At 40.7% G+C, this 23,333-nt stretch overlaps 1 protein-coding gene across 1 annotated transcript; it reads left to right on the top strand.

Moving 5' to 3' along the window:
• The first annotated feature begins 10,517 nt into the window (after positions 1–10,517).
• On the top strand, positions 10,518–23,092 carry LOC122772388 (circadian-associated transcriptional repressor-like). The gene is made up of 6 exons (XM_044030398.1): positions 10,518–10,727; positions 12,617–13,057; positions 13,958–14,033; positions 15,890–15,968; positions 20,750–20,864; positions 21,982–23,092. The coding sequence occupies exons 2-6, from the start codon at positions 12,659–12,661 to the stop codon at positions 22,369–22,371; spliced, it is 1,059 nt and encodes a 352-aa protein (XP_043886333.1). The 5' UTR covers positions 10,518–10,727; positions 12,617–12,658; the 3' UTR covers positions 22,372–23,092.
• The last annotated feature ends 241 nt before the right edge of the window (positions 23,093–23,333 follow it).

Below are 23,333 nucleotides of genomic sequence, written 5' to 3'. Positions count from 1 at the left end.
GCACAGTGATCATAGTTGGGTTCTGGGACTATGGTTTTGACCAAAGAGTAAATCACACATATGCCAGTCACAAGGTTCTAGTCTGAACCTTCAAGTCTCAAGCATGTCTCAAGTCTTTCTTACAAGAATCAAGCAAGTCAAGTGGAGTCCCTAAATTCGAGTTGTATGAATATAGAAGATGAAGGTGATTTCCCACATATTCCACATTTAAATATGCTAAAAAAAGACACAACTGAAAGTAAGAGAATGAATTAAATACAAATAAATAAAATAATATAGCCCAAAATGTAAAGAATTACATTAAACCATGGGAATTCATTAAAAATATTAGGCTAAATCCACCAAGACGTTAACTAGGGTTAAAATAGCAACCATCTGACTTCTGACCTGTCCTACCTTCCTCTGTGGGATTCAAAGTGTCCAATGAAATTTCACATAGTAGTTTTGGTGTCGCTCGGTTGCCAGGTTTGTACGGAAGCCCACAAAAGCAAACACCTGTGTTTCAAAACAAATTGTTACATTAACTATGATTAAAATGTAAATATTCCATAAAACAAAAAGTAATTTTACTTTTTCAAGTAAGTCTCAAGTCCTCAAATGTGTGACTCAAGTCAAGTCATGTGACTCAAGTCCCCACCTCTGGTTTGGACAGATTCAGCTACACTGTCAGAATATTTTTGAAACCAAAGTGCGTCAGAAAAAGTCTAATATCACAGATTGCAAATATCACCATTGTTGGGAAGACAGGAAACAACTGTAACAGGTAAAAAGCGCGATAAAAAGTTTGACAAACAATGGATTAAACATCTAATGTTTCCACTATGCAACTGACTGAAGCTGTTTTTCTACTTCAGTTTTTTTTTTCTCTCTCTGACTCTGTGGCATCACGTTACAGTGACTCTCCCGGTTCTGTTTAGACTTGTAAAGTGAAACACTGTGAAAAGAACAGCGATGTGAGGCCGACAGCGTCTCTGAGCTCCATCCTCCAGAAATATTATCGTATAATAGAAAATATTTGAACCTGTGGAGTTAATTGTTAATTGTCACCAAATGTGGATGAGGACACGAGTTGAGTGGAGTGGGACGGCTGCACTCTGCTTTGGACTGGTCCTGTCACATTTGTTTACAGAAGGTGAGTATGTATGAGAATAAATTGTTCCTGAACATGTAAGTTTCACTTATTTCCACTCAGATAAAAGTAGTAACTTCATCATGTAATTTCTGTTTTACATTGTTGTAATACTGAACCTTTCAGTAAACCGTATGGCAACCTATATAAAAAAAAAAGCAATTAAACTATATATATTCTAAAACACATAAGTATGGATGAAGATGTCCAAGCTATTCTGTTGGGGGAGGTTCTAGATAGAGTGTTTTCTATTTATTATTTTATTTTATTTTATTTTTGTAATTTTAAGCAGGAGCTGAAGCTGAAACGCCTTAAAAAAAGATGTAAATGATGCCACACTTATAATCAACATGTAATTAAAGCTGTACTGTGTTGGCTTGTAAATATTAAATAAAGTGCGTCACATTCAAACCGCTGTCAGATGAGTTTACACAGTGCTCTCTGTGTTTTTGTCAGTACACCAGTGTTTCGATCACATGTTGCTGGGTGACATTCCCGTGCTGCACACAGGAAGTGGTTTCCTTTGTGTTCCTTTATACACACGAATAGTGCTTTTCCATGATACAATTCTAGCACAACTTGGCTTGGCTCAACTCTACTTGGTTTAATATCAGACACAGATACTGAGCTAAAACATAGTTCAACGGGTTGTGATTCAGCTCACAACTGCTGGCTTACAGCAGTGCTGTTACTAAATACACCAGACTCCTCTGTTAAATATTGAGATTTTAGAAATGTCCTTGCTAAATGATTATTAAGTATTTGTAACTAATCTAAAGCATTGGCATTGTTCAGTTTGATTCCTGTGTCAGACGTGCCCATGAAGCTTCCAGTGATGACACTCTCTGACCAATCAGTGGGCAGCATTTCACATTTTAGTATCGGCTCAGCTCGCTTGAAACCTCACGAGATCAGGTACTGAAATAAAGCACCAGGTACCTGGTACTATCACTAATGAAAAAGCAAAAAAACAAAACAAGGTGAGCTGAGCCGAGCCAAGTCGCGGTAGGTTGGTTGGTTGGCTCCCTAGGTCATTTCCTGTACCCCTAGGGGTTTGAGTACCCCAGTTTTGGGATCACTGATACAATGGAAAGGTGCCAAAACGGTCCCTCAGTCAGTTCTGATAGTTTTGTTTTCAGGTGAAGGGCTACATCAACAACAACAACACAAGTTACACACTGCAGCTTTAATTTTCAAACACAGCTTAGTGCTGTGACTCTGACGGTGGCGTCTTTTGTCTCCAGGCAGTGTTGTGACTGTGCAGTGTCGCCCCGGTGAGCAGGTCAATCTGCCGTGTCCATACCACTATGAGGACCACGGCCACGTCTCTCAGCTGTCCGTGCAGTGGAGGAGCCCAAACAACGAGCTGTTGTGTCACTACATCAAGCACAAAGCTTTCCAGAACTGCAGCTCAGGCTACACCATCGTCTACACGCCTGGCAACATCACGCTCACCATCCGGCAGCTCAACACCAATGACTTTGGTGTCCATGTTTGCTCAGTGGGAAAAAGACACGAGTTCGCTGACTCCAGCATCGAGGTGGTCAGGGTGTCAGGTGAGTTTGAAAGGTGGGAGGAGGTGGGGGCATTTAAAGGTCATGTGATCTAACGGGACACAATTCTGTCTGTAGGGTTTGTTACGTCAGAGCCGAAGGCTCGCGGGAATCAGTTGGGTAAGTTTCACAGCGAGAGGTCACATGCTGCCTTTAAATTTCTTTTTCTTTTTTAAATCATACAGTCATCTATCAGTTGATCTTACATATCGACGTATCTCACTACTTAGAACCATAACTCAAGAGATTAGAAAAACAGCCACAATTGTAGATTTAGTTTATAAAATGTAGGTTTCATCAGCCATGACTGCGATACTTCATGTGTTTGATGGGGACGATTTTCAGGTTTACATCACACATCTTTCTGATTTAATATCATATTAAATGTTTTCATTTTTAGAAGGAGATGTTTGTTGTGTCAAGACAGATGTCCTTTAATATACTGCATATAACAGCTGGTGTCGCTTGTCCTTCTGAACATATTATGATTATGATTAAGTAGTATTTTATTTATTATGTCTATGGAAATGCAAAATTAAGTAATTAACACGTGATTTTGTCTTTCAGGTCAAACATGGACACTTTTCCTTCTATTGACTTTGTCACTGATTGTTTACCTGTAAGAGAGAGGGAGAGAGAGAGAGAGAGAGAGAGAGAGAGACATTGTTCAGTGGATGTAACAAAGTGATAGAAACAGACATTTCACTTCAAAGTTAAGAAAACTGTCATTTTAAGTAGATAAAAATAAACCTGTTATCATATGTGATGTGTTGGTTATATGATTCATTGTGTGTGTGAGTTACAGAGAGAGAGTACGCTTACCCTAACCCTAAAACCAGGTCTTAACCCTCAAAAATCCCTTTAAAGATGTGAGGACCGGCCAAAATGTCCTTACTTTTCCATAATGTCCTCACTACATATGGTTTATAATTGTTGGTCTTCACAAAGCTACAAATACAAGAAACACACACACACAAATAGTGATTAAAATCCTGTGCATAATGTAATTTGAGGTGAAAGTTCATTCTTACACACATGTTATGTAAAGTATGAGTTTGTACTTTCCAGTTTATTTGTAAACTGTATTTTTTTTTTTTTTAAACATCCACTGAAATTCACCTCAAATCCCAAAATTGATAATACGTGTGATGCAGATATTGTCCACTTGGTGGCGACATAATATGGGGCAGCAACAGTTACAGATAAGCCACATATATGTTACAGTGTAAAATATGTGACAATAGTTTGTTGCTGTAATTAAGTACATCATTCACGTATGTATGTACTTTATATTTGTAGCAACCCTTACTTTTCCTCCGCTACATTTCCTCTAACTATCTTTGTCACTCGTTACTACCGAATAAAATCAGAAGAAGAAGAGTTGGTAATGGTCTGTGTTTGTACAGAACTTTTCTAGTCTTGTTGAATTGCTTTGCACTACACTTTTACCATTCACCCATTCACACATCTTTCATACCCATTCACACCCTGCAACATGGGGTTAAGTGTCTTGCTCAAGGACACGTATAGAGTAGCAGAGCCAGGAATTGGACCCACAACCTTCCAGTTGAAAGTTGCCTTACCACTGAGCTCCAATGGCTGAATCCTTATGCCTCACTTTTTTAAAAAATATTTTTACTTCTTTAACTTAAGTACATTTTATATCAGAAAATTACTTTTGATACTTAAGTACAGTAAATGTCATATACGTTTAAACTTTTTACTTAAGTAATATTATAAAACAACTTCTTATATGCAACTTCTACCAAAGTCATTTTTTGGTGAGATACTTGTACTTTTACTCGAGTATCCCTTTAAAGTACTTTATAGAAGACTGTAAATATGCAAATGCATATTGTAAAATTGATCTACTTCAATACTTGCAATACAAGTGCAATTCTAATAGTGGACTTTAACTTCTACATAAGTCTATTTTTCTGGTGAGTTACGTAAACTCTGAGGTGGTTTCCTGTATTCCACACCCCCCACTGTTCCCGTTAGATGAAGCTCCTATACTTCATTTTATTTGCATCAACAAATCCTGTGCTGACGGCGTGTCCTCGAATGCACCGCGGACGCCTTGTGTAAACAACAGGATGTGATGTGTGGAGCCTGCCAGCGCTGTAAATGAAACCTGATGTTATATATACAGTGCAGTTCAGTGTGACACGTGAGCGGCCTGTTGGACTTGTGTGCTCAGCTCACATCTATGGCACAGCTGGCTGCACGCCTCTGGGTCAGATGAGGAGAGTCAAGACATTTTCTGTCCTGGAGTCACTTTTCTGGTTTGAGTGAGCTGTAATTTGGAGAGAGAGACACTGTGTGGCCTCACATGAACTCAAGTGTACAGCACTGGATGTATAGATGGTGTCAGGTTTCACCTTTCAGCTCAAAGAGCTGAAGACAAGATAATCTGCAGATTTACAGATAAATTCATTCCTTTGTTTGAATTAATGTGGAAAGATTAGCAAAAAAACCAACATAAACCTGTTATGTTAATGAAGTTTACACAGTTAAATTTGGTTTCTGTGGCTTCTTATTCTGCTGGGTTTTTTTTTTTCCTTTCCGTTAAGTAGTCCCACATACTTCATACATAGATAGTTCAATCAAACTTCAAAAAGCTCAATTAGGACATAATTTAGTCCATTCAGAATTTTGGAATATTTACATATTTAAACAACTCATTCAAACTTCTGACTCCCTTATTTTCTCCTATTTATTTACACATGATACTTTATTCAAACTTCAAAACATTGACAAAAAGTGGAGCTTTCATTTCTCAATTTAACTCTTTCATGACTGATTTTTCACAGTTACAGTTAAAAAAAGCGGGGAATTTTCAGCTTATTTCAGAAATTGTTCAGAATGTTCACTTTTAGAGAAGATAACATCTGGACACCCTTTGTTTTTGCTTTTATGTGTTTTTACGATGCTCTGTAATACCTTAGTTTTTATGCTTTCTATTTTTACTGCTTTTATTTTTTGTTGGCGTCATTATGTACAGCACTTTGGTCAACCTCGGTTGTCTTTTTAAATGTGCTCTATGAATAAATCTGACTTGTGTTAAGTTGAGTTGAGTTGAGCTGAGTGTCAGTTGTCAGCTCTGTATTTTGAACGGACCTGCTCTATCTCTGGAGCTGCCATCACTATAGTAACCATTAACTTAAGGTGCCATACAGATCAGTAGGTTAGACTGCACACAGGTAAACACACACACAGTGTTCAGCTCATTTAGGACATTATTGATTATGTGTTACAAGGTTTTTTTTTTACTCCATTCTCCTTCACTTAGCAGTACAGGGTTATCCAGGTCCACTCAGAGAAGGGTTATCCAAGTCCACTAGGCTTAGTACAACAACATATGTAAATATACTGTTGTGACTGCCGTCATATTTTGTGTATGGGTTTGTTTCTTTTTTTCTCTCTTCTGTATGAATGAGTGGTGTGATGAACGTCGGGTGCGTGTGCGTATGTAAATAGGTGTGTCAGCGCAAGGACTCAATTGGGACGCTGCAACTGTCCTGCTGCTGATTGCTTTGCTTCTATGATGGTGTCTTCCTTATAATCCAGCAAGATAGAGCGAGTGCTGGACACAAGGGAGAGAAATCACTCCACTTCCACCAGACCCAACGGGCCACGTTAGTTTTACTCTTGTTAAAATTCTCTGTTTGTTCTCTGGACTTTTGGATGGGAAGCCAGTTCCTTTTTTTAATCCACTTTCTCCTGTTATAATTAGTTAGGGAGGTAATTTGTTGTACTTTGACTTTGAGAATTGTCACGTAAGACGTGTTTGTCTGTTCTTGTGGCCTTCGCCCATCCTGAAGCCATTTGGTCCTCTTTTTTGTCATTAATTGTAAATAAAACAAACTTAATTGGTTCAGTGGTTCTGTGGCTATTTTTGAGTCTTGGGGAAGTTGAGTATTTTTATGTTATGCCTGGGCCTCCCTTAGATGGAGCGTACCAAAACATACAACACAGTGAGTTAGTGAGAGTGTCACTAAAAGACTGTGAGGGAATGAATTAAACATGATGTGTGTATTTCCAGTAGATTGGTCACAGTAGTTCCAGTGGTAGACATAGGGCAACAGTCACAGAGCACGTCAGCTTGTCACATACTGGTGCTCTTAACGATACAACACTTGTTTAGCCACCGGTGCAGTGGACATTGTTTCTGCTGGATCCAGTCCAGCTGAAACAATGTCATGTGCAGTTGCTCCTCTGCAACAGCTTCATTCGTATCACGGTATTTCATTTTCAGCAGCTCTAATAGATGCATTCAGATTTCAGAAACACGCAATAGGTTCAACATCTTTCTAAACATTCAGACAGAAACTTGAACTCATCATTTAAATTTCACATTCATACTAATCCAGTGCAGCATGTCAGAACGCAGCCATTATGTAATGGTAAATGTTCTGTATTTATATAGCCAACATAGTCTTGATGACCTCTAAAAAGTTGCTTTACACTACAGTTTTGCCATTCACCCATTCACTCGTCTTTCATACATGCTGCCGACACAGCCGTCCGGAGCAACGTGGGGTTACGTTGCCCAAGCATGTAAACTAGCATAGCTGGGAATGATCACAGTGTAACATGGCAAATCTGGCAACCTACAGTACTTGAACCACGCTCATGCAATGTGTCTAACTTGAGACTACAGTGTCTACAGTTACTGTTTTGAACGCTAAAAGTTGATGTACTGTACACATGTTTACATACATCACCTTTAAATATATTCCAGTTTTCTTTTTCTCATTGTCTTGCATGCATTGGGATGTAGCGGGGGTTTTCACATCAGCTCATCCAACTGCATCGATTTTTCTTTCCCTTCATTCAGCCTTGATGTTAGTTCACCATCAGCTCTCCCTCCTTCCCCGTCGAAGTGCCTCAGCTAACAATAGTAACTAATGAACAGGAGGAACAGTGAAGCTTTCCTTCAGACCTGTCAGGGATTGATACATGAAAACAACATGCAGAAGCTTTGATGTTGACACAGAGCTGCTGCTGCTGTTGTTGCTCCGCTGTAACACATACATTTATTTAACCCTTAGTACTCGGGAGCACCCATGGTAACTTTGCCGTGGGAATGAAACATGACGCCTTATATGGACATCCTGGGTGTGTGTGTTACATATTCAGGCTTTAAAAAAAATTAGATTTTTGTCGTACTTTTCGCTCATGTGTTTATATATTTGGTGATTTTTTAAATGTTTCTTAAAATCAGATTGTCTAGGTTGTGCAATAACTGAGGAGTGACTGGTTGTCATTGTAGAAATAATCTAAACCATCACACTCCTTTAGAGACTTGGGTTAATCTGGCCCAAGACCGGAGACTTAATAGGGGCCTCCTATAGGTTGTTTTACTAATCAGCTACATTTAAATGTTTGATGTTTTCCAGTAGAAACATTTAAATTCCAGCATTGGGAACTGCTGACTATGCTGCAAAACAAGCACAAACTAAATAAGAAAAGGACTTGAAAATCACAGGGAAAGTATAAAAATCTATTGATTGAATGAAAGTTTAAAACACTGAGAAAACAAGTGAGCACCTTTCAGCCATTCCCAAAATTATGCAACAAGACGTTATTAAGATCATGTCATATGTAAACACTTACTGAATGACATAGAGAGAGAGGGAGGGAGAGAGAGAGAGAGAGAGAGAGACGGAGCGAGAAGGGGGGTATAATGGTTATGTAACTGTGTTGAAATATATCTGTAGTCACGTGTTCAGAATGAAGGCCTACACACACACACTCTCTCTTTCTCTCTCTCTCTCTCTCACACACACACTCACACACACTTAAAGACTCTCTCTTTTAAGCCATGTGAAGAAGACAGTGGACATCAGAGTGAAAGTAAACGAATACTTCTACTGTAACTACTGGCACGCTGATGTTGTTGCTACTGTTAATAGATAGCGCTACGACTGCAGCTATGACTGATACTGTTAATACTTGAAATAACTACTATTGCAGCAGAACTAATACTGAACTTGATTTATGTCCCCAAAAGGAAGACAAGTCCCCATAATGTCAGGGTTAGGTAGGTACACCAGGTACACACACACACACACGTGCACATGCGCACACACAAACATCCATCTCAATCTCTTCATTTCATCTTTCAACATATGATGAACCAAATCAAAGCATGAGACACGGAAAATGTTGCACCAGATTGTCCTTAACATAAGCAGCAGCACTTTAGTGGTCGGGTACTTCCTCACTTTCTTCTGACTCATTTGGTGAGGTGACTCGGCCGAACATAAATATCCACCACTAACAACAACAATGTGCAGATCACAGCACCTGACTCCTGGAATTAAATGTGTAAAAACACTGACGTTTCTGTTTCCACAGTGAATCTTCTCCATGAGTGCACAGGTCACATGATCAGCCCTGTCTGCAACAACTAACAACTAAAAAAAAACAAAAAAGCCACCTTAATAAAATGGAGCCATTGTTTATTATACTCCAGTGAATGTAAAGAGCCATTGTTAAAAAATATGTGCAAATGGATCAAGATTTCCTTTTACCCTCTCTGATCCAGTATAATGTTATCACTAACAGGATATGACACACTCCAGCAGTTCAGGGCTTTTAAGCTGGGTGGAAGTGCAAGTCATTGTGGGGGATCGGGGTGGGGGTGGGTGGGTATGAGGTATAGGATTAAGCCCAATCCACATGGCCCTGAGTGTCTTAAGGAGTAAAATGAGTGTAGATAGGAAGCAAAGGGCATAGAGGAATTTAGAGGTATTTAGAACACCTGAACACAACCAGTGCTTCAGCAAAAAAGGGTTTCAAAAGTCTTAGACTGAAGCTGCCTCACCTCAGTTTACTGGCTTTGTTTCTGTACAAGTCTGTTGTTGTTTTCATACATTAACTCTGAGTAATATCTGGCACAGTAAGTGCAGAGTTTGTCGGTTGTCAATGACAAATGCAGTGAGACACTGTCTGGGTGAGAGGCTTCCACAACAGCAGGGAAATCTCTAGAGGATCTGAGGATTTAGTCATTTTTATCATGTTGGGGAAAGAATTTTAAATACATGGCACTTTTAGAGGTTTCACAGACAAATGTGTCAGAGCTAAGTGTTCTGCATTAAATGAGAGAACTCTGCACAAAATGCTCAAGTATCAACAATAAGCAGCATGAAAAATGTAGAAACCACTGCAAGTGCTTTGCATTTAGACTCATGAACATTCAATCATCATCTACTGCTTTATTTTATTATTTTATTTTGTATGTATGTTTTCATTCTTTTTGTTTATTTTTCCCAAAACTGTAACAGGACATCCTTGCAAATAATAGTTTGTTCTCAAAGAACTTCTCTGTATAAATAAAGGTTAAATAAAAATAGAAAATATTATATTCCAAGCTAGATTGTTGCTAGAATCAGAACAGATAAGCACAGAAACGGACAAACTTAAAGACAAACAGACAGGGGAAAAAACAGATTGACAAACAGACAAAGTCAAACAAAGACAAGCAAACAAACACAAAGACAAATATACAAACAAATACAGACATAACGTCAAACACACAGACAAACACATACAAAACAAACACAAAGACAAACAAACAAACACAGTAAAATAACATTTTAGGTAGGTAATGTTTCCAATCAAAAATTCCGATGGCCCTTTAATGCACCATTAGTTATATTTTCGCTGGTCACGTGCTGCATTAACTCTGATCCAATCAGAGTTTAATTGAAGACGGTGACGCAGTGCGTCGTGTCGTCACGGCGTGATCACGTGTTAGTTCTCTAGTATTTCTCCCGTGTGTGTGTGTGGGCGCGCGTGCGTGTTTGTGTGTGTGTGACAGCAGAGTCAGACCGGCGGAGCAGAGACGTTTGTAACCCCGCCCCCTCCCGGACACGTTGCCCAGGGAGAGGCTGCACGGGCTGGATGTAACTGATGAGTGGACGTCTCTTTACCGCTGCTGCTGCTGCATTCATGTTCTCTGTCTCTCTCTCTCCATCATTAACTCTCTACGTCAGACTCTTGTCCTCATTTCACCGAGCAGGACACTCTACTGGTCGGTAAGTGTTGGTCTCATTCTCCACTCTCTGCTGCTGCCATTCACCGCACCTCACCTGCATTATTTATTATTATAATAAGAAGAAGAATAACAAGAACAAATAGTGTTCTTATTATTATTGTTGTCATAAATAGATTGTATGGTAATCATTGGGGACTCGGGCGCCGCAGCTCACTTCCATTTCTCTCACTCGCTGTTTCATTTCACATTTTATTCAGCTACATTCGAAATTTGCGAGATTTTAGTCTGTGTGTGTGTGTGTGTGTGTGTGTGTGTGTGTTGTTACATAATGTTGGACGAGTTGCAGATACAGCAGGTTATTTAATCCTCTGCTGTGTTCTGCTGCTGCTGCTCTCACTGATCCACGAGATACATTCAGCACGTGACAGTAAAGGAGACACTGATCTCATCGTAACTTTAAAAATTAAATTCAGTCAAGTCTGGTGTTAACCGTGTTGTGACGAACACACCGGATCCTTTGAATCACAGTTCTTTAACTTACATAACCTACAGTTCCTACAGTTTCATGACTTTTCAGTCATTTCACAGAATAAAACATGCCTCCCATCTTTTCTAAGCCTTTGTAAATAATAAATGTCTACTTTTTATAAGTCAACAGCCAACTACTAACATCGTCGTTGTTACATGTCAGATGATGATTGTTCAGTTAATAATGACATGCACCTGTCAGAAAGCCTGTAGAGAATTATTTAAACAAATGTATGCATTTTGTTAAATTTGTTTCCATTCCATGTTTCTGTCTTCTCTGTTTGCTTGCTCTCTCTCTGTCCTCTTTCTCTGCGTTTCTGTCTGTCTGTCTTTCTCTGTTTGCTTGTCTGTCTGTCCGTCTCTGTCTGCATTTATCTGTTTCTGTCTCTTTCTGTTTGCTTGTCTGTCTCTCTGTTTCTGTCTGTCTGCCTCTGTTACTGATTAAGTGTTGTGTAGGTGTGGAACACTGCTGTTAAAACTGTCGTCTTGAACACATGTCGAGATGTGAGTGTGTTTATGATCAGTGTTAGTTTGTCATTAATGTTTCAGAGCGGTCTTCTAAAAATAACTGTGTATAAACAGAATCATAATCAGCTGGAATCTCCGTCACGTAAACTCATCAGGGCTGAGGACATGACGTCCTTGATGCCATCTTCCCTTATAGCTGGGGACAGCTTTACCCAATTTTACCCATGATTCAGTCAGCCAGAGTCTGCACCAGTCTGCACTAGTTGGGGAAAATGTCGGCATGGCTAGTTGGCACAGAAATCTGTTGGTGTGCCAGGGTAACAGATCTGACCCAACCTCAGTCGGAGTCAACTCTGGACGCAATCGCGTAGTGTGTGCCGATTACTGACCCAACTGCAAACACATGCTGCAACAGCCAATGAAAAAGAGTAGGTGGGTCTAGACGATTAATAGAACAATTAATTGAAATTTTATCTAAATCACAATGCGGCCTTCTGCAAGTTTCAAATTTCAAATAATATACAAAATATCATTTTAAATTAATTATTGTCTATACACATCTTATTCTACAGACTGAAGATAACGCCTTTGTTTCTCACAGATCAAATGATCCAAGTAATCATTTGAAATATGTTTTTGATGATATGATATGTAAAAAAATTACCATTCCCTCTGATATCACGAATCATATTGCAATCTCAATTCCTGTCAAAATAATCTTAATTTCATATTTATTCAAGCCCTATTGCCTACCCCGACTTCACTCTTCTAATGAAAACTGTTTAGTCCACATGTCATGCTCATAATATTATTCACATTTCCCAGAATTCATTGTGATGGTTTACTGATAATAACATAATGACTTACCCATCTTCAGTTCAGTGGAGTTAAGTGTATGTGTGTGTGTGTGTGTGTGTGTGTGTGTGTGTGCAGCAGGTGGTGATGCTCTCTACTGGCTGAGAGTGTAACCCCACCATGTCAACTTCAGACTCTGATTACTCTATTGACTGGCTTGCCAGCGATGAGGAAGACTATGAGAGCCCAAAGACACTCAGTCCCCGGTGCACAGTGGAGTCATCGTCTTCATCATCTTCTTCTTCATCATCAAGGGAATCTCCTACCAGCTGCGTCCACTCTGGAGCGAACCAGAGGAGGATGAGCAAATCACGCAACTGCGCAGACGTCAGAGCCCAGGCTGTTCTGCAGACGCCGGCCTTCAGCCTGCCTCAGGGATCCACGTCTGTTTGTTTGCAGCAGACTCTTCCTGTGGAGTCGCAGCATCGTTCAACCAGGAAGAGAGCAAACAGTGCTGGTTTGGATGGACTCTGTGAAAAGAATCAAGCAGACACTGAAAATGAGCTATTCTCACACAAGGTAAGAGGTTAATAATGGTTAAAGAGGATAATAATGTTGATATTGTACCAATATATGAAGACATTTTTAGTCACATGGTTTCTAAATGTCATTCTTCATTTGCTGAGTTTGCTTCCTCTTAATTCTCTATTAACTTTTAAGCCGACTTTTTTTGTGTTCAATCAAAAATGCACATTAAAGACCCTGAAAACTAACCTGTTTTCTCTGTGGTGTTTCCACTGCGGTGTTTCCACTGAGTGGAGGGGTTTGTACGTATTTTTTTGCGTTTCCATTAGGAATAGAACCAAAACAAGGCAATCATTCACACAACAAGCCTCTGGCGCCCTCTGTGGGTCATGTTGGCAAGTGCAAGCAAGTGCGGAAGCTTTCACGACAAATAAAATAAAAGGTGTTTTAGAAACAATCTCTGGACTATAGCAGCGTCACCCTCACTGGGCATGAAGACACCTATACAGTACCAATAAAAACAGGGATGTCCATCTTTGTTTTAGTTGCTGTGTCACACAGCACAGATTCTTGCTTGGGGACGGAAGCAGCTCGACAAGCCACGTGTGAGGTTGACGATTACTATCCGTTTTTCCTTTTGTTTCTGTCGGCTGTTAATGGCAGCCGGCTTTTGAAGAGCCTAGGAACAAATAATGAGACATTTAATGCCTGAGGACATTAGCACACGGCTAATGGCATCAGAGTAGAGTGACAGTTAATGGGTAAAATGTCGCTAAGCTGTTAATCAATAACATACACATACACTTATATAACCCTGTATTAAATCATTGGGTAGCAGTCAGCACTGCTCTTTGTTTATATGATACCTCTTGTTTATTCCAGCTGTTAAAAGTACTCTATGTGGAGAAGAATCACTGTTAACACGAATGCTTTCCTGCTTATGTATCCACACAGTGCTTGGAGCTGCAGTGCTATATCCAGCCTCTGTCCTCCATCCTGCGGAGCCTGAAATCAGGGAGGTACTCTGAACGTAAGTGTGCAACCTCAGGTCTCAGTGTCTGGTCCCATCCACTCTGGTCTCCTCCTGTCATTTGTCCCCTCCTGTCATTTGTCCCCTCCTGCCCCTTTCTCACTAGCACAATAAACATTTGAAGGCAGCAGACGACTTGCTCGTTGAGCTGACCTTAATGGTCCAGAGACAACAAATCTAAAGAATTGTGTGGTTCCTCAGCAGAAAAAGTGAGGACTGCTAATGTGGATCATGATTATGCTAAATCTTAGTTAATTTACTCAGCTTCAGCTGTTCTTGGAAAAAGAGATTGGAAAAGAAATTGTGCGGCACTTTGGTCACAACATGCTGAGTAACTGTTCCAGCTCTCATGTAAGCCAGGTTGTTGTTAGCTTAGCTTAGCTTAGCGTAAAGACTGGGAGTAGGGGGAAACCACTGTGTTTAGCGTTTTCTTTGACATGGTTTAGCTTGTTTTAATATCCTGTAAATTATAACCGTATGTCCAGTAACTCCCCAAAAGTCTCAAACTATCTTTTATATCAGGTTATGTCACAATTAAACAATAGCCTATGTGTTAATTAAAGCTGCTGTCAGTGATGTTGACTATTGGCTTCAGTTTTGCCTAATTCGTTGTGGGATATTGGAGAATTTCAAGCATGACTCGGCTCGGCTCAGCTCGACTCGACTTTTCCTTTAGGGCTATTACCTGTTACCTGGTGCTTTTTTTAGTAGCGGACTGAGTTAATACTATAATGGCGCTTTTCTACTATACAGTTCCAGCATGGCACAGCTCGACTCTACGCGGTTTGGTTTGGTTATTATAGTTTCTATAGAACCTCCCCAACCTGGGCGCAGTCATCATAGCACGGCTGCATGAAACTGCTGTGACTTTATTTTACATGCGACAAACTAGTGACTAGTAAAGCAGTTGTTTTGTACTGAATCATTAGAATCAGTTAATTAAAAAGATTTGCATGACAAAAATACAGAAAATACGGCGGAGGTGGTTGTGATGTGGCTTGCACTGCCGATAGCAACACTAAATACACCAGACTCCTCTGTTAAATGTTGAGATTTTAGACATGTCCATGCTAAATGTTGGAGATTAACGCATGTCTTGAGGATTTTTAAGTCTGTTTTACTGAACTACAGTTCGGCTTTGTTAGGTTAGATTCTTGAGTCGGACATCAAGCTCGTGATTCTTCCAGTGACAACACTGACCAATCAGATACATCACATACAGTATCAAAAAAGTACCAGGTACTATCCCTAATGGAAAAGCAAAAAACCCCAAAATGTGCCGAGTAGAGCCAAGCCGGAACTGTGTGGTGGAAAAGCGCCATAAAATTTGACGTCAACAGAGGGCAGTCAGGTCAGACAGGAACAGCTCATTCAGAAAACTTCAATGTTGGAACAAAAGAATAAAGGATAAGCATCACAAGTCATTAAACATCCATTCAAACTCAGACCACCTCAGAGATCAAAGGAGGGACATGTGACTTCATGTTGTGGAATGGAGACTGAAGCTGCTCTCTCAAACACTGCATCTGTGGAGTGTGATCACACACAGCAGCTACCTGCTCACAGAGGTCTGCTGTAACTAGATAAGAGAGAGTTCAAATCCTCACCAAGACTGCTCAGCGTCTTTATCTGGTCCACAACCAAAATGTAATCATGTCTTCCTTCAGCCATAACATATACCCCCAAATAATTTAATCCAAATCTTTTGAGTTGTGTTGCCCACAGACAAACAAACCTCCTTTGCAAAGATAATGCTGACGGTTGTGGTTTCAGTGAATAAAAATGATGAAGTCATAACCAGACAGCATGAAAAGCCACGCGTCTCTGTCCTCATGGTTTCTCTCTTCCTCCTGCAGGTCTCAGCAGTTTCCAGGAGAGCATTGCTATGGACCGTATTCAGAGAATACTGGGAGTCCTTCAGAACCCAAACATGGGGTAAATACCTTCACCATGAGTGTTTGTCAGTACACAGCAGCTAGAAACCTTCCTCCTTCTCTTCCTCCCTGTTCCTTGTTGTTGCTCTAGTTTGATCAGACACTGAGATAGCGACCACATGTCAGATAAAAGCAGCAGTTAAAACCATCAGAGGGACAATTGGACACAGTCAGGAATGTATGGTAGATAAATTAGTTTTGGTTTAGTGGATGAGAAGCAATAAATATCAGTTAAAGCCATTGTTCGCAAATGTGGACTCACAGGCTGACTTACTCAATGCCTATAACCAGCGATATTAATCAATCATATTTTATTCCAATAGTATTTGATGAAGTCAAGATGGCTGCTCACAGCATCAACTGAGTGTGTTTGTGTGTAATTTTTGTTACGGTATTGTTTTGCATGAAATACGCTTCAATGTGCTCCTCTAAAGGACCAGATAAACTTGTGAATTAGCGAATACTAACATGAACCCCTAAATAACCTGACTAACCAAGTTCTGTGAAAAGTAGGATACATTCAACTCAGCTTAGACATCATTCACATCGTTCCCTACGTCCAAGGCACCTGGAAAACTCAATTTTTGTTCAGACATTTTACTAAGTGGAACATCTGATTCAGTACACTGAAAACAACTGCTTTGCACCTCACCAGTAAGTGTGTTCGTGTCGCAATTAAAACGACGACCCCGCCCATGTTGAGGAGGTACTATAGAAATGGAAATTCCAAACTGATACCAAACCGAGTAGAGCCGAGTCGTGCTAGAACTGTATCATAATAAGCACTATTAGGCCTCACTGAGGCGTCGTGCTCTCAGACTGCCTCTGTATAATTTATTACCGCTGGACTCTCTACAACCCCATTAATGTCACTGTCATAAAATATAACTTCAAACAGGCCGACGCCTGTGCGGCTGCTTCCCATCATCGTCTCAGTGTTTGGTAGATGGGCGGAGCCTGTCGCGATGGTTTGTTTGACAATCACAGGAAAAAGTCTGCAGGTCATTTTATGGCTGCACTTTCCTGTGATGTTCATCTAACACGACTGTATCAGAGTGAACAGACGCCGTTTACGGTGTGCGCGTTTTAACAAAGAACCTGTGACATGAGGAAATCCATCATCATGAAAAGTGCCAGATCTGGACGTAGTTTCTCTTGTAAAACATGGAGCACATAATCCGGCTCATGCTTTTACTATCCCATTTGTTTCTCTCTGAATTTTAAAACAATAGGGCTGTCAAATCATTAAATATAACTTACAATTTGATCAAAGAATTCACTGTGATTAATCACCTCTTTTCATCTTAATACTGAAGCTTTTCGTAATTTATAATCGAATGTAAAACAATGTAGAACGGAAGTTCAGTTCCTGTTGTTTAATAACCTCTTTTGGTTTACAGTGATTCACTCCTATGAACTACAGATATAGATTTTGACCCCACTGACATTTCTCCGATTACTCCGTGTTTTGAAGACTTGATGTGAATAATTCTCTAAACTCAATGTTCCATTTGGTGGTTCACATGAAAAGTGACAGTGAAGAAGAATCAATCACAGAACTGAAATGAGCTCCCCAGCTGTGTCCCCTGTCCAGCAGTTGGAGACAGACATACACAGTACATATAATCACAACCTGCAAACATTGTGCCTCCAGCTGTGGCTGGTGCAGAAGTATAGGTTGAGACAGAAATTCAAGCAGATCAGGTCAGTCACTATATGACGTGGACCAGGTTTCACATGCGTCATCAGGGTGTTGCTGAGTTTAGTTTGTGGTCTCAGACTAAATTTTTTATAGTTTAAAAATTAAAACTTGACACGTGGGCTGTGAAATGTGAGCTGGACCACACATGCAGCGCTGCGGCGTAGGTGGCGTTGAATTTGTCTCAGTTACTTTAGATCGAACATAAATAACAGTTCACAGTGTGAACAGGCTCGGCCGTTTTACTCAAATGGCAGCTGAGAGGCCTTTTAAAACATATTTACAGCAGTAAAGTCAACGTTGCTTTTGCATCTTAGCATCTGCTATGTTAACAGAAATTATTTTCATTTTGTGCAGGTTTGAATAAGTTTGACATTTTCATCGTCATAGCGATGCTAATGCTAAAAACTTTCCTGCTAATACAGCCCACACCATAATAAATAAACTTAAATATATGTAAATGCTCTGCTATCACAACTCTGCTTTAACAGACGTGTAGATAAGTCACATTTTTACCATTTTGGTCACAGTTTGGTGACATACTTAATGTAAACACTGAGCTTGTGTAGGTACAGTCCCTCATCTTTCCTCATCTTCAGGAATTTTAAATAAAATAGCACACACACGAGGGACAAATGCATCTCAGCTAGCTCGTGTAGGAGCAGGTGAATGTGTAATCCAGTCCGCTGCCCCTGCATGTTTTAGATGTTGCCCTGCTCCAACACACCTGATTCAAATGGTCATCAAGCGCTGCAGAAGCCTGATAACGAGCTGTTCATCTGAATCAGGTGTGTTGGAGCAGGGCAACATCTAAAACATGCAGGGCAGTGTTCCCTGAGGACCAGGGCTGGGAAACACTGATCCAGTGTTTGAAGAGGAGTTATGCCAAATATGCAGCTATGGGTCATCAACTTATCTTTTTAGACGCCCTCAAAGATCCTGAACGGAAGATTTCATTCTTTACTCCACAATTGTTGGAAGGCACGTTTATGTGTATATGTTTATTTTTGTCACGCGGGTGTGACAATAAGGGGCGGAGTGTGTGGGATGCTGTTCTGTCGTCAGTCCTTTATTCTGTCTTCACGTCATGGCTGAGGGGGTGGGTGGAGCCTTGGCCGCTAAATGGGGCTTAATGCTCTATTTATAGTTTGTGAATGAACAAGAGCCCTCCCCTGCTGCCACGTGTGGACATGCTGCAGTCCACACACGTGTGTGTGTGTGTGTGTGTGTGTGTGGTCACATGGTCACATTCCTCTCACACACACAGGTTTTAGGACTCTACACTGAGCCTAAACAATGCATTATATCCCTAACTAATCATAACCAGTTAATGCCTAACCTTAACCTAACTACAATTCAAATATTTGTCCTAAACTTAACCAGTCCCTTAGAAATGAGATTCTGCCTCATTAGGACCAGGTTTAGGACTGAACCAGAAAAGGCCCTAAAGAGTTAACACATACAAGTACACATATTTATTCAGCATGTTGTCCACCAATCAGATAAAGCTGCTGCTGACTGTGTTGGCAGAGGCTTTATAAGGATTATATAACATTTACTGGCGAGACGTTCCTGAGCATCTGAACTGCAGGCTGGCCACTCCCCCCATGACAGCTCGCAGCACGTCTCTTTGTTCTGTCCACTACTACTTTGAGAACTTCTCTACATTCACTTTTTACTTCATCGTGTTGTAAATTCACCAGCTACAGTTTTGAAAAACATTGTTTGTTTGCCTCCTTTGAATTTCAGCTTCAGTTCTACATCTAACAAACCATGAGTTTGTTAGATGAGAAGAAATGTAGCGTGACTGAGTCAACGTTTGTACTTTGATTCTGTAGAAATATCACGTTCACCATGCAAAGCTGTGTTCTGTGACTGATTTATTGAATCACATGTGGACACAACTAAGTACGACTGTTCACATCTGGCTTGTGATTGGCTCTCCCTTTATGCTAATAAACACATGCGTCATTTCTTTTTGCAAAGGACACCATGTTTTTTGTTTTTTTTAATTGGACTGTACAAATGTGCCTGCAGCCAGTGTGTGTGACAGGAAGACAGCTATTGTGTTCTGATTTCAGAATTCAGATTTACACAAACTTACTAAACGAGACAACAGTAGACCAGCAGCTCTTTTGTTCCCAGTAAAAATAAAAATGCTTATTTTCTCTATAGACTTTAGTGCAGGAGAGTGAGTACAAAGTCCTGTTACCCATTGGAAAAGAATGTGTGAACAGTGCGATAAAGAAGAGAACATATCTAGAGACATCTAAGACTTTTCCTTTATACAGTTCTAGCTCGACTCATCTCGAGTACCTGGTACGAGCTGAGGCGATAATATCATCTGCTGGCCACTGACTGGCAAAGAATGTCGTCATTGGAAGAGTCATGAACGCGACGTCCGACACAAGAATCTGAACCGAACAATGGCGAACTGTAGATCAGTTAAAAAGACTTGAAAATCTTAAAAACAGGTGTTCATCTCCAACATTTAGCAAGGACATTTCTAAAATCTCAATATGAAACGACGTCGTGTTACGTGGAGCCGTTCTATTACGACCCCGCCCACATTGAGTAGGTACTATGAAGTAATGGAAAACGACGTGCCTGGTACCAAACAGAGTAGAGCCGAGCCGAGTAGTGCTAGAGCTGTATAAAGAAGGATCGCCATTAAACTGATGTGGAACTTATTAGGAAAGCCTTAAGAGAGCGGTTCCACCTGTCGAAGTAACACCAATATTAAAACACAGTGGTGTAAATAGGCCGAGCAAAGTTTTATTTAATTGTTTACTTTTCTACACACAAGATTCCTCAGCTCCACTCCGATCACATACTCGGTATACACAGTAGAAGAGTATTTCTGATTTTCCTCGAAGTACCACCAGAAGAAGCTCGCGTACAGCCACACTTAAAAACCTGAACCGTTTCTTAATCATGTTTACCACATGAACACTAACGCATTATTGTCTTCACAGCTTCACAGGGTCTATACAGCAGTGTTCTCTCTTGACTTTTAACGAAGCTTGTAAGTGCGCTGAACAATTTCACGCTGTTACAACCGTGTGCGTTTGTGTGTGTTGCAGCGGGCGTTTCCTCAGAATCATTCTGAAAATAGAAGAAATGCTTCGGAGTTGGTTTCCGCAAATCAAACCAAATCTGCAGCAGATGTTTGATGACGCACCACCCAAGAAGCAAAAGGTAAAAACAAAAACAAACACAACACTCCATCAGTTACAGTCAGTTACTGTGACAGCTGTGATAATCAGTCAGTCATGTGATGGACATTTATGAGTGCAGTTTCTGAAATTAGATTACTTTCCTTTAGAACAAGTCTTTAGACGATGTGGTTCTATGAAAAACATCTTTTTCAGCTCCAGGAATCTTTGACGGATGATTATCACACATTGATGAGACACTGTCTATAAAGTGATCGGTGGATTAATAACTAATAAATAAAGAAGTTCCTGGGAATGTGGCTTTTTGTCGAGTTGTCTTGAATGCAGCATTAGTTTCATATCTGGGCTGTGATTGGTTCCATACTAGTTGAGGGAAAGCTTCAGCAAAAACTTAACCCAGATTATTGTCAAATAGATTAGATGTTTTCTTAATGTCACAGTCGTCGTCTTCCACTTACCCGGGTCTGGGTGGTGGAGGCAGCAGATGTAGGAAAGAAGCCAAGACAGCCCTCTCCACAGCTCCTCCAGGGGGATCCCAAGGTGTTCCCATGCCAGCCGAGAGATAACTGAATAGTGATCTCGTTCTTTCGGTCATTAGCCAAAGCTCATAACCATAGGTGACGGTTGGAACGTATATCGGCCGGTAAATTGAGAGCTTCGCCTTTTGGCTTAGCTTCCTCTTCACCTCAACAGACTGGTTGAACCGTCCCTCACTCTTGAACAAGATACCCAGAGATACACTCGAGGCAGGACCTCTCCCCCAGCCCGCAGTGGGCAATCCAAACCTTTCCAGCTGAGAGCTATGGCCTCAAGATTTGGAGGTGCAAGATAGTGTGTCTCAAACTACAGTTGGGCTTTTACGTAAATGCACTTTAACATCAGTAAGAAGTGTAAAAACACTACAATCACAAACGTCAGATATCAGATCACTCTACAAGTGGACATTACTTGAGGGCTTCCATGACTCCATCTACTACGCTCAACTTGGTTGGCACCCAGCAGCCATTAAACATCTTCATTTTTTATCGTTTCTTTTCAGCTAAAATCAAAGCTTATGCTCTGCACTTTCAAATAAAAACAGCATCAAACAGAATCATGCGGCAGTGATACTGATGATGCTCTTTTTCTTCCTCCTGCAGCGTCACTCCTCCTCCTCCTCCTCCCCCGCAGCATCTCACTGCTCGTCAGACATAAAGGTGACGGCCTCATTCTCCTCCTGTCTCCTCAAATGGTGTCACACCTCATCACCCATCTGCTCACTAAAGACGACAGAGTCGGCGCACAGCCCAGCCGCCACCGCCGCTCTACTCCTGCCCGCTCGCTACAGACAGGAAGTGACCCAGGACAACGTTGTCTCCTCCAGCACGGACTCACACACAAGATCACAGCACCACCTCAGCGCCCAGCCTGTCCACAGCCAGGGACTGACGCCCTTCACAATCAGCTCGCCTTGTCTCAAAAGACTCCTGCAGACAAAGGACAGCATCATCACTCCCAGGACTGTGGGAGATGAAGACTGGCTGTCGTAAGCAGTGCCATACGTGCTGTGGCTGACCTCTGGTCTTTTTCTTTGCAACTCAGTCCACAATAGGACCTTCTCCGGTTTCAAAAGTAATCCTCTCCACACACACACACACACCGAGTTATTATAGTCACATGTTTGGCTACACAACTCATCTGGTGTAAACAAGCACGATGATGTCAAACAGAGGAGACACGGGTGCACCGTGTGATGGTAAAAGCCAGAAAAATCAGATTTTCCTGTTAAAATCTTCATCCTCAGCCACAGTTTTAGTGTGTATGAAAGGCCAGAACACACCAAAAAAAGCTGTATAGAATATAATGTCGTTTGACCCAAATCTGAATGAAAACTCGTCACATTTTGTCTGATGGGACTCCTCCGCCTGTTTGATGATTCCTCTACCTCAGACACACTGTTCCAACAAACACCACTCCTCAACCTTTGATTTAATATTTTACCAATATTAATCCATATCATCACCATGTGCTATTACATATAATATTTAATTCCTTAGCTTCCAAATATAAAGTGGGACGTGAGACTCGCCGCTCTGTGATGAGAACTTGGTAAAGTTCTGTGTTTCAATAACTGGTCAGTTTTCTTCCCTTTTTTTTATCTTCCTTCGTCAGCAGATCATGCGACTTTCAGACTTTAACTACAATCTGCTAGAAGACAGTTTTAGATTTAAAAAAAAAAAATGTTTTATTATATTTAAACAGGGTTCCCACACCTTGGTTGACATCAAATTCAAGGACTTTCCAGGACAAATGTCCTCAAATTCAAGGACTGAATGTGCAGACACAGTTTAAGATGGAAGGACAACTTGTAAGAGCCGCTTCGCCCATGACGTCCACTTTTATAGATTGGCAGCACACTCTGCATCTGGATAAATGATCTTAAGCAAGATCTTGGAATTAGCATTTCCCAGCTATCACGTAATTTGTCTCTTTCTCGCTTAACGTTACTCAC

This window comes from Solea senegalensis, linkage group LG7, assembly GCF_019176455.1.
Source record: "Solea senegalensis isolate Sse05_10M linkage group LG7, IFAPA_SoseM_1, whole genome shotgun sequence".
NCBI lineage: Eukaryota > Metazoa > Chordata > Actinopteri > Pleuronectiformes > Soleidae > Solea > Solea senegalensis.
The sequence above is the reverse complement of the archived record's forward strand: the minus strand, read 5'-3'. Positions and strand labels throughout refer to the sequence as shown.

Coding starts and splice junctions, on each gene's coding strand:
- LOC122772388 (XM_044030398.1), top strand. CDS start 12,659: ATGTCAACTTCAGACTCTGATTACTCTATTGACTGGCTTGCCAGCGAT. Junction 14,034..15,889: donor ATCAGGGAGGTACTCTGAAC/GTAAGTGTGCAA, acceptor TTCCTCCTGCAG/GTCTCAGCAGTTTCCAGGAG. Junction 20,865..21,981: donor CACCACCCAAGAAGCAAAAG/GTAAAAACAAAA, acceptor TTCCTCCTGCAG/CGTCACTCCTCCTCCTCCTC.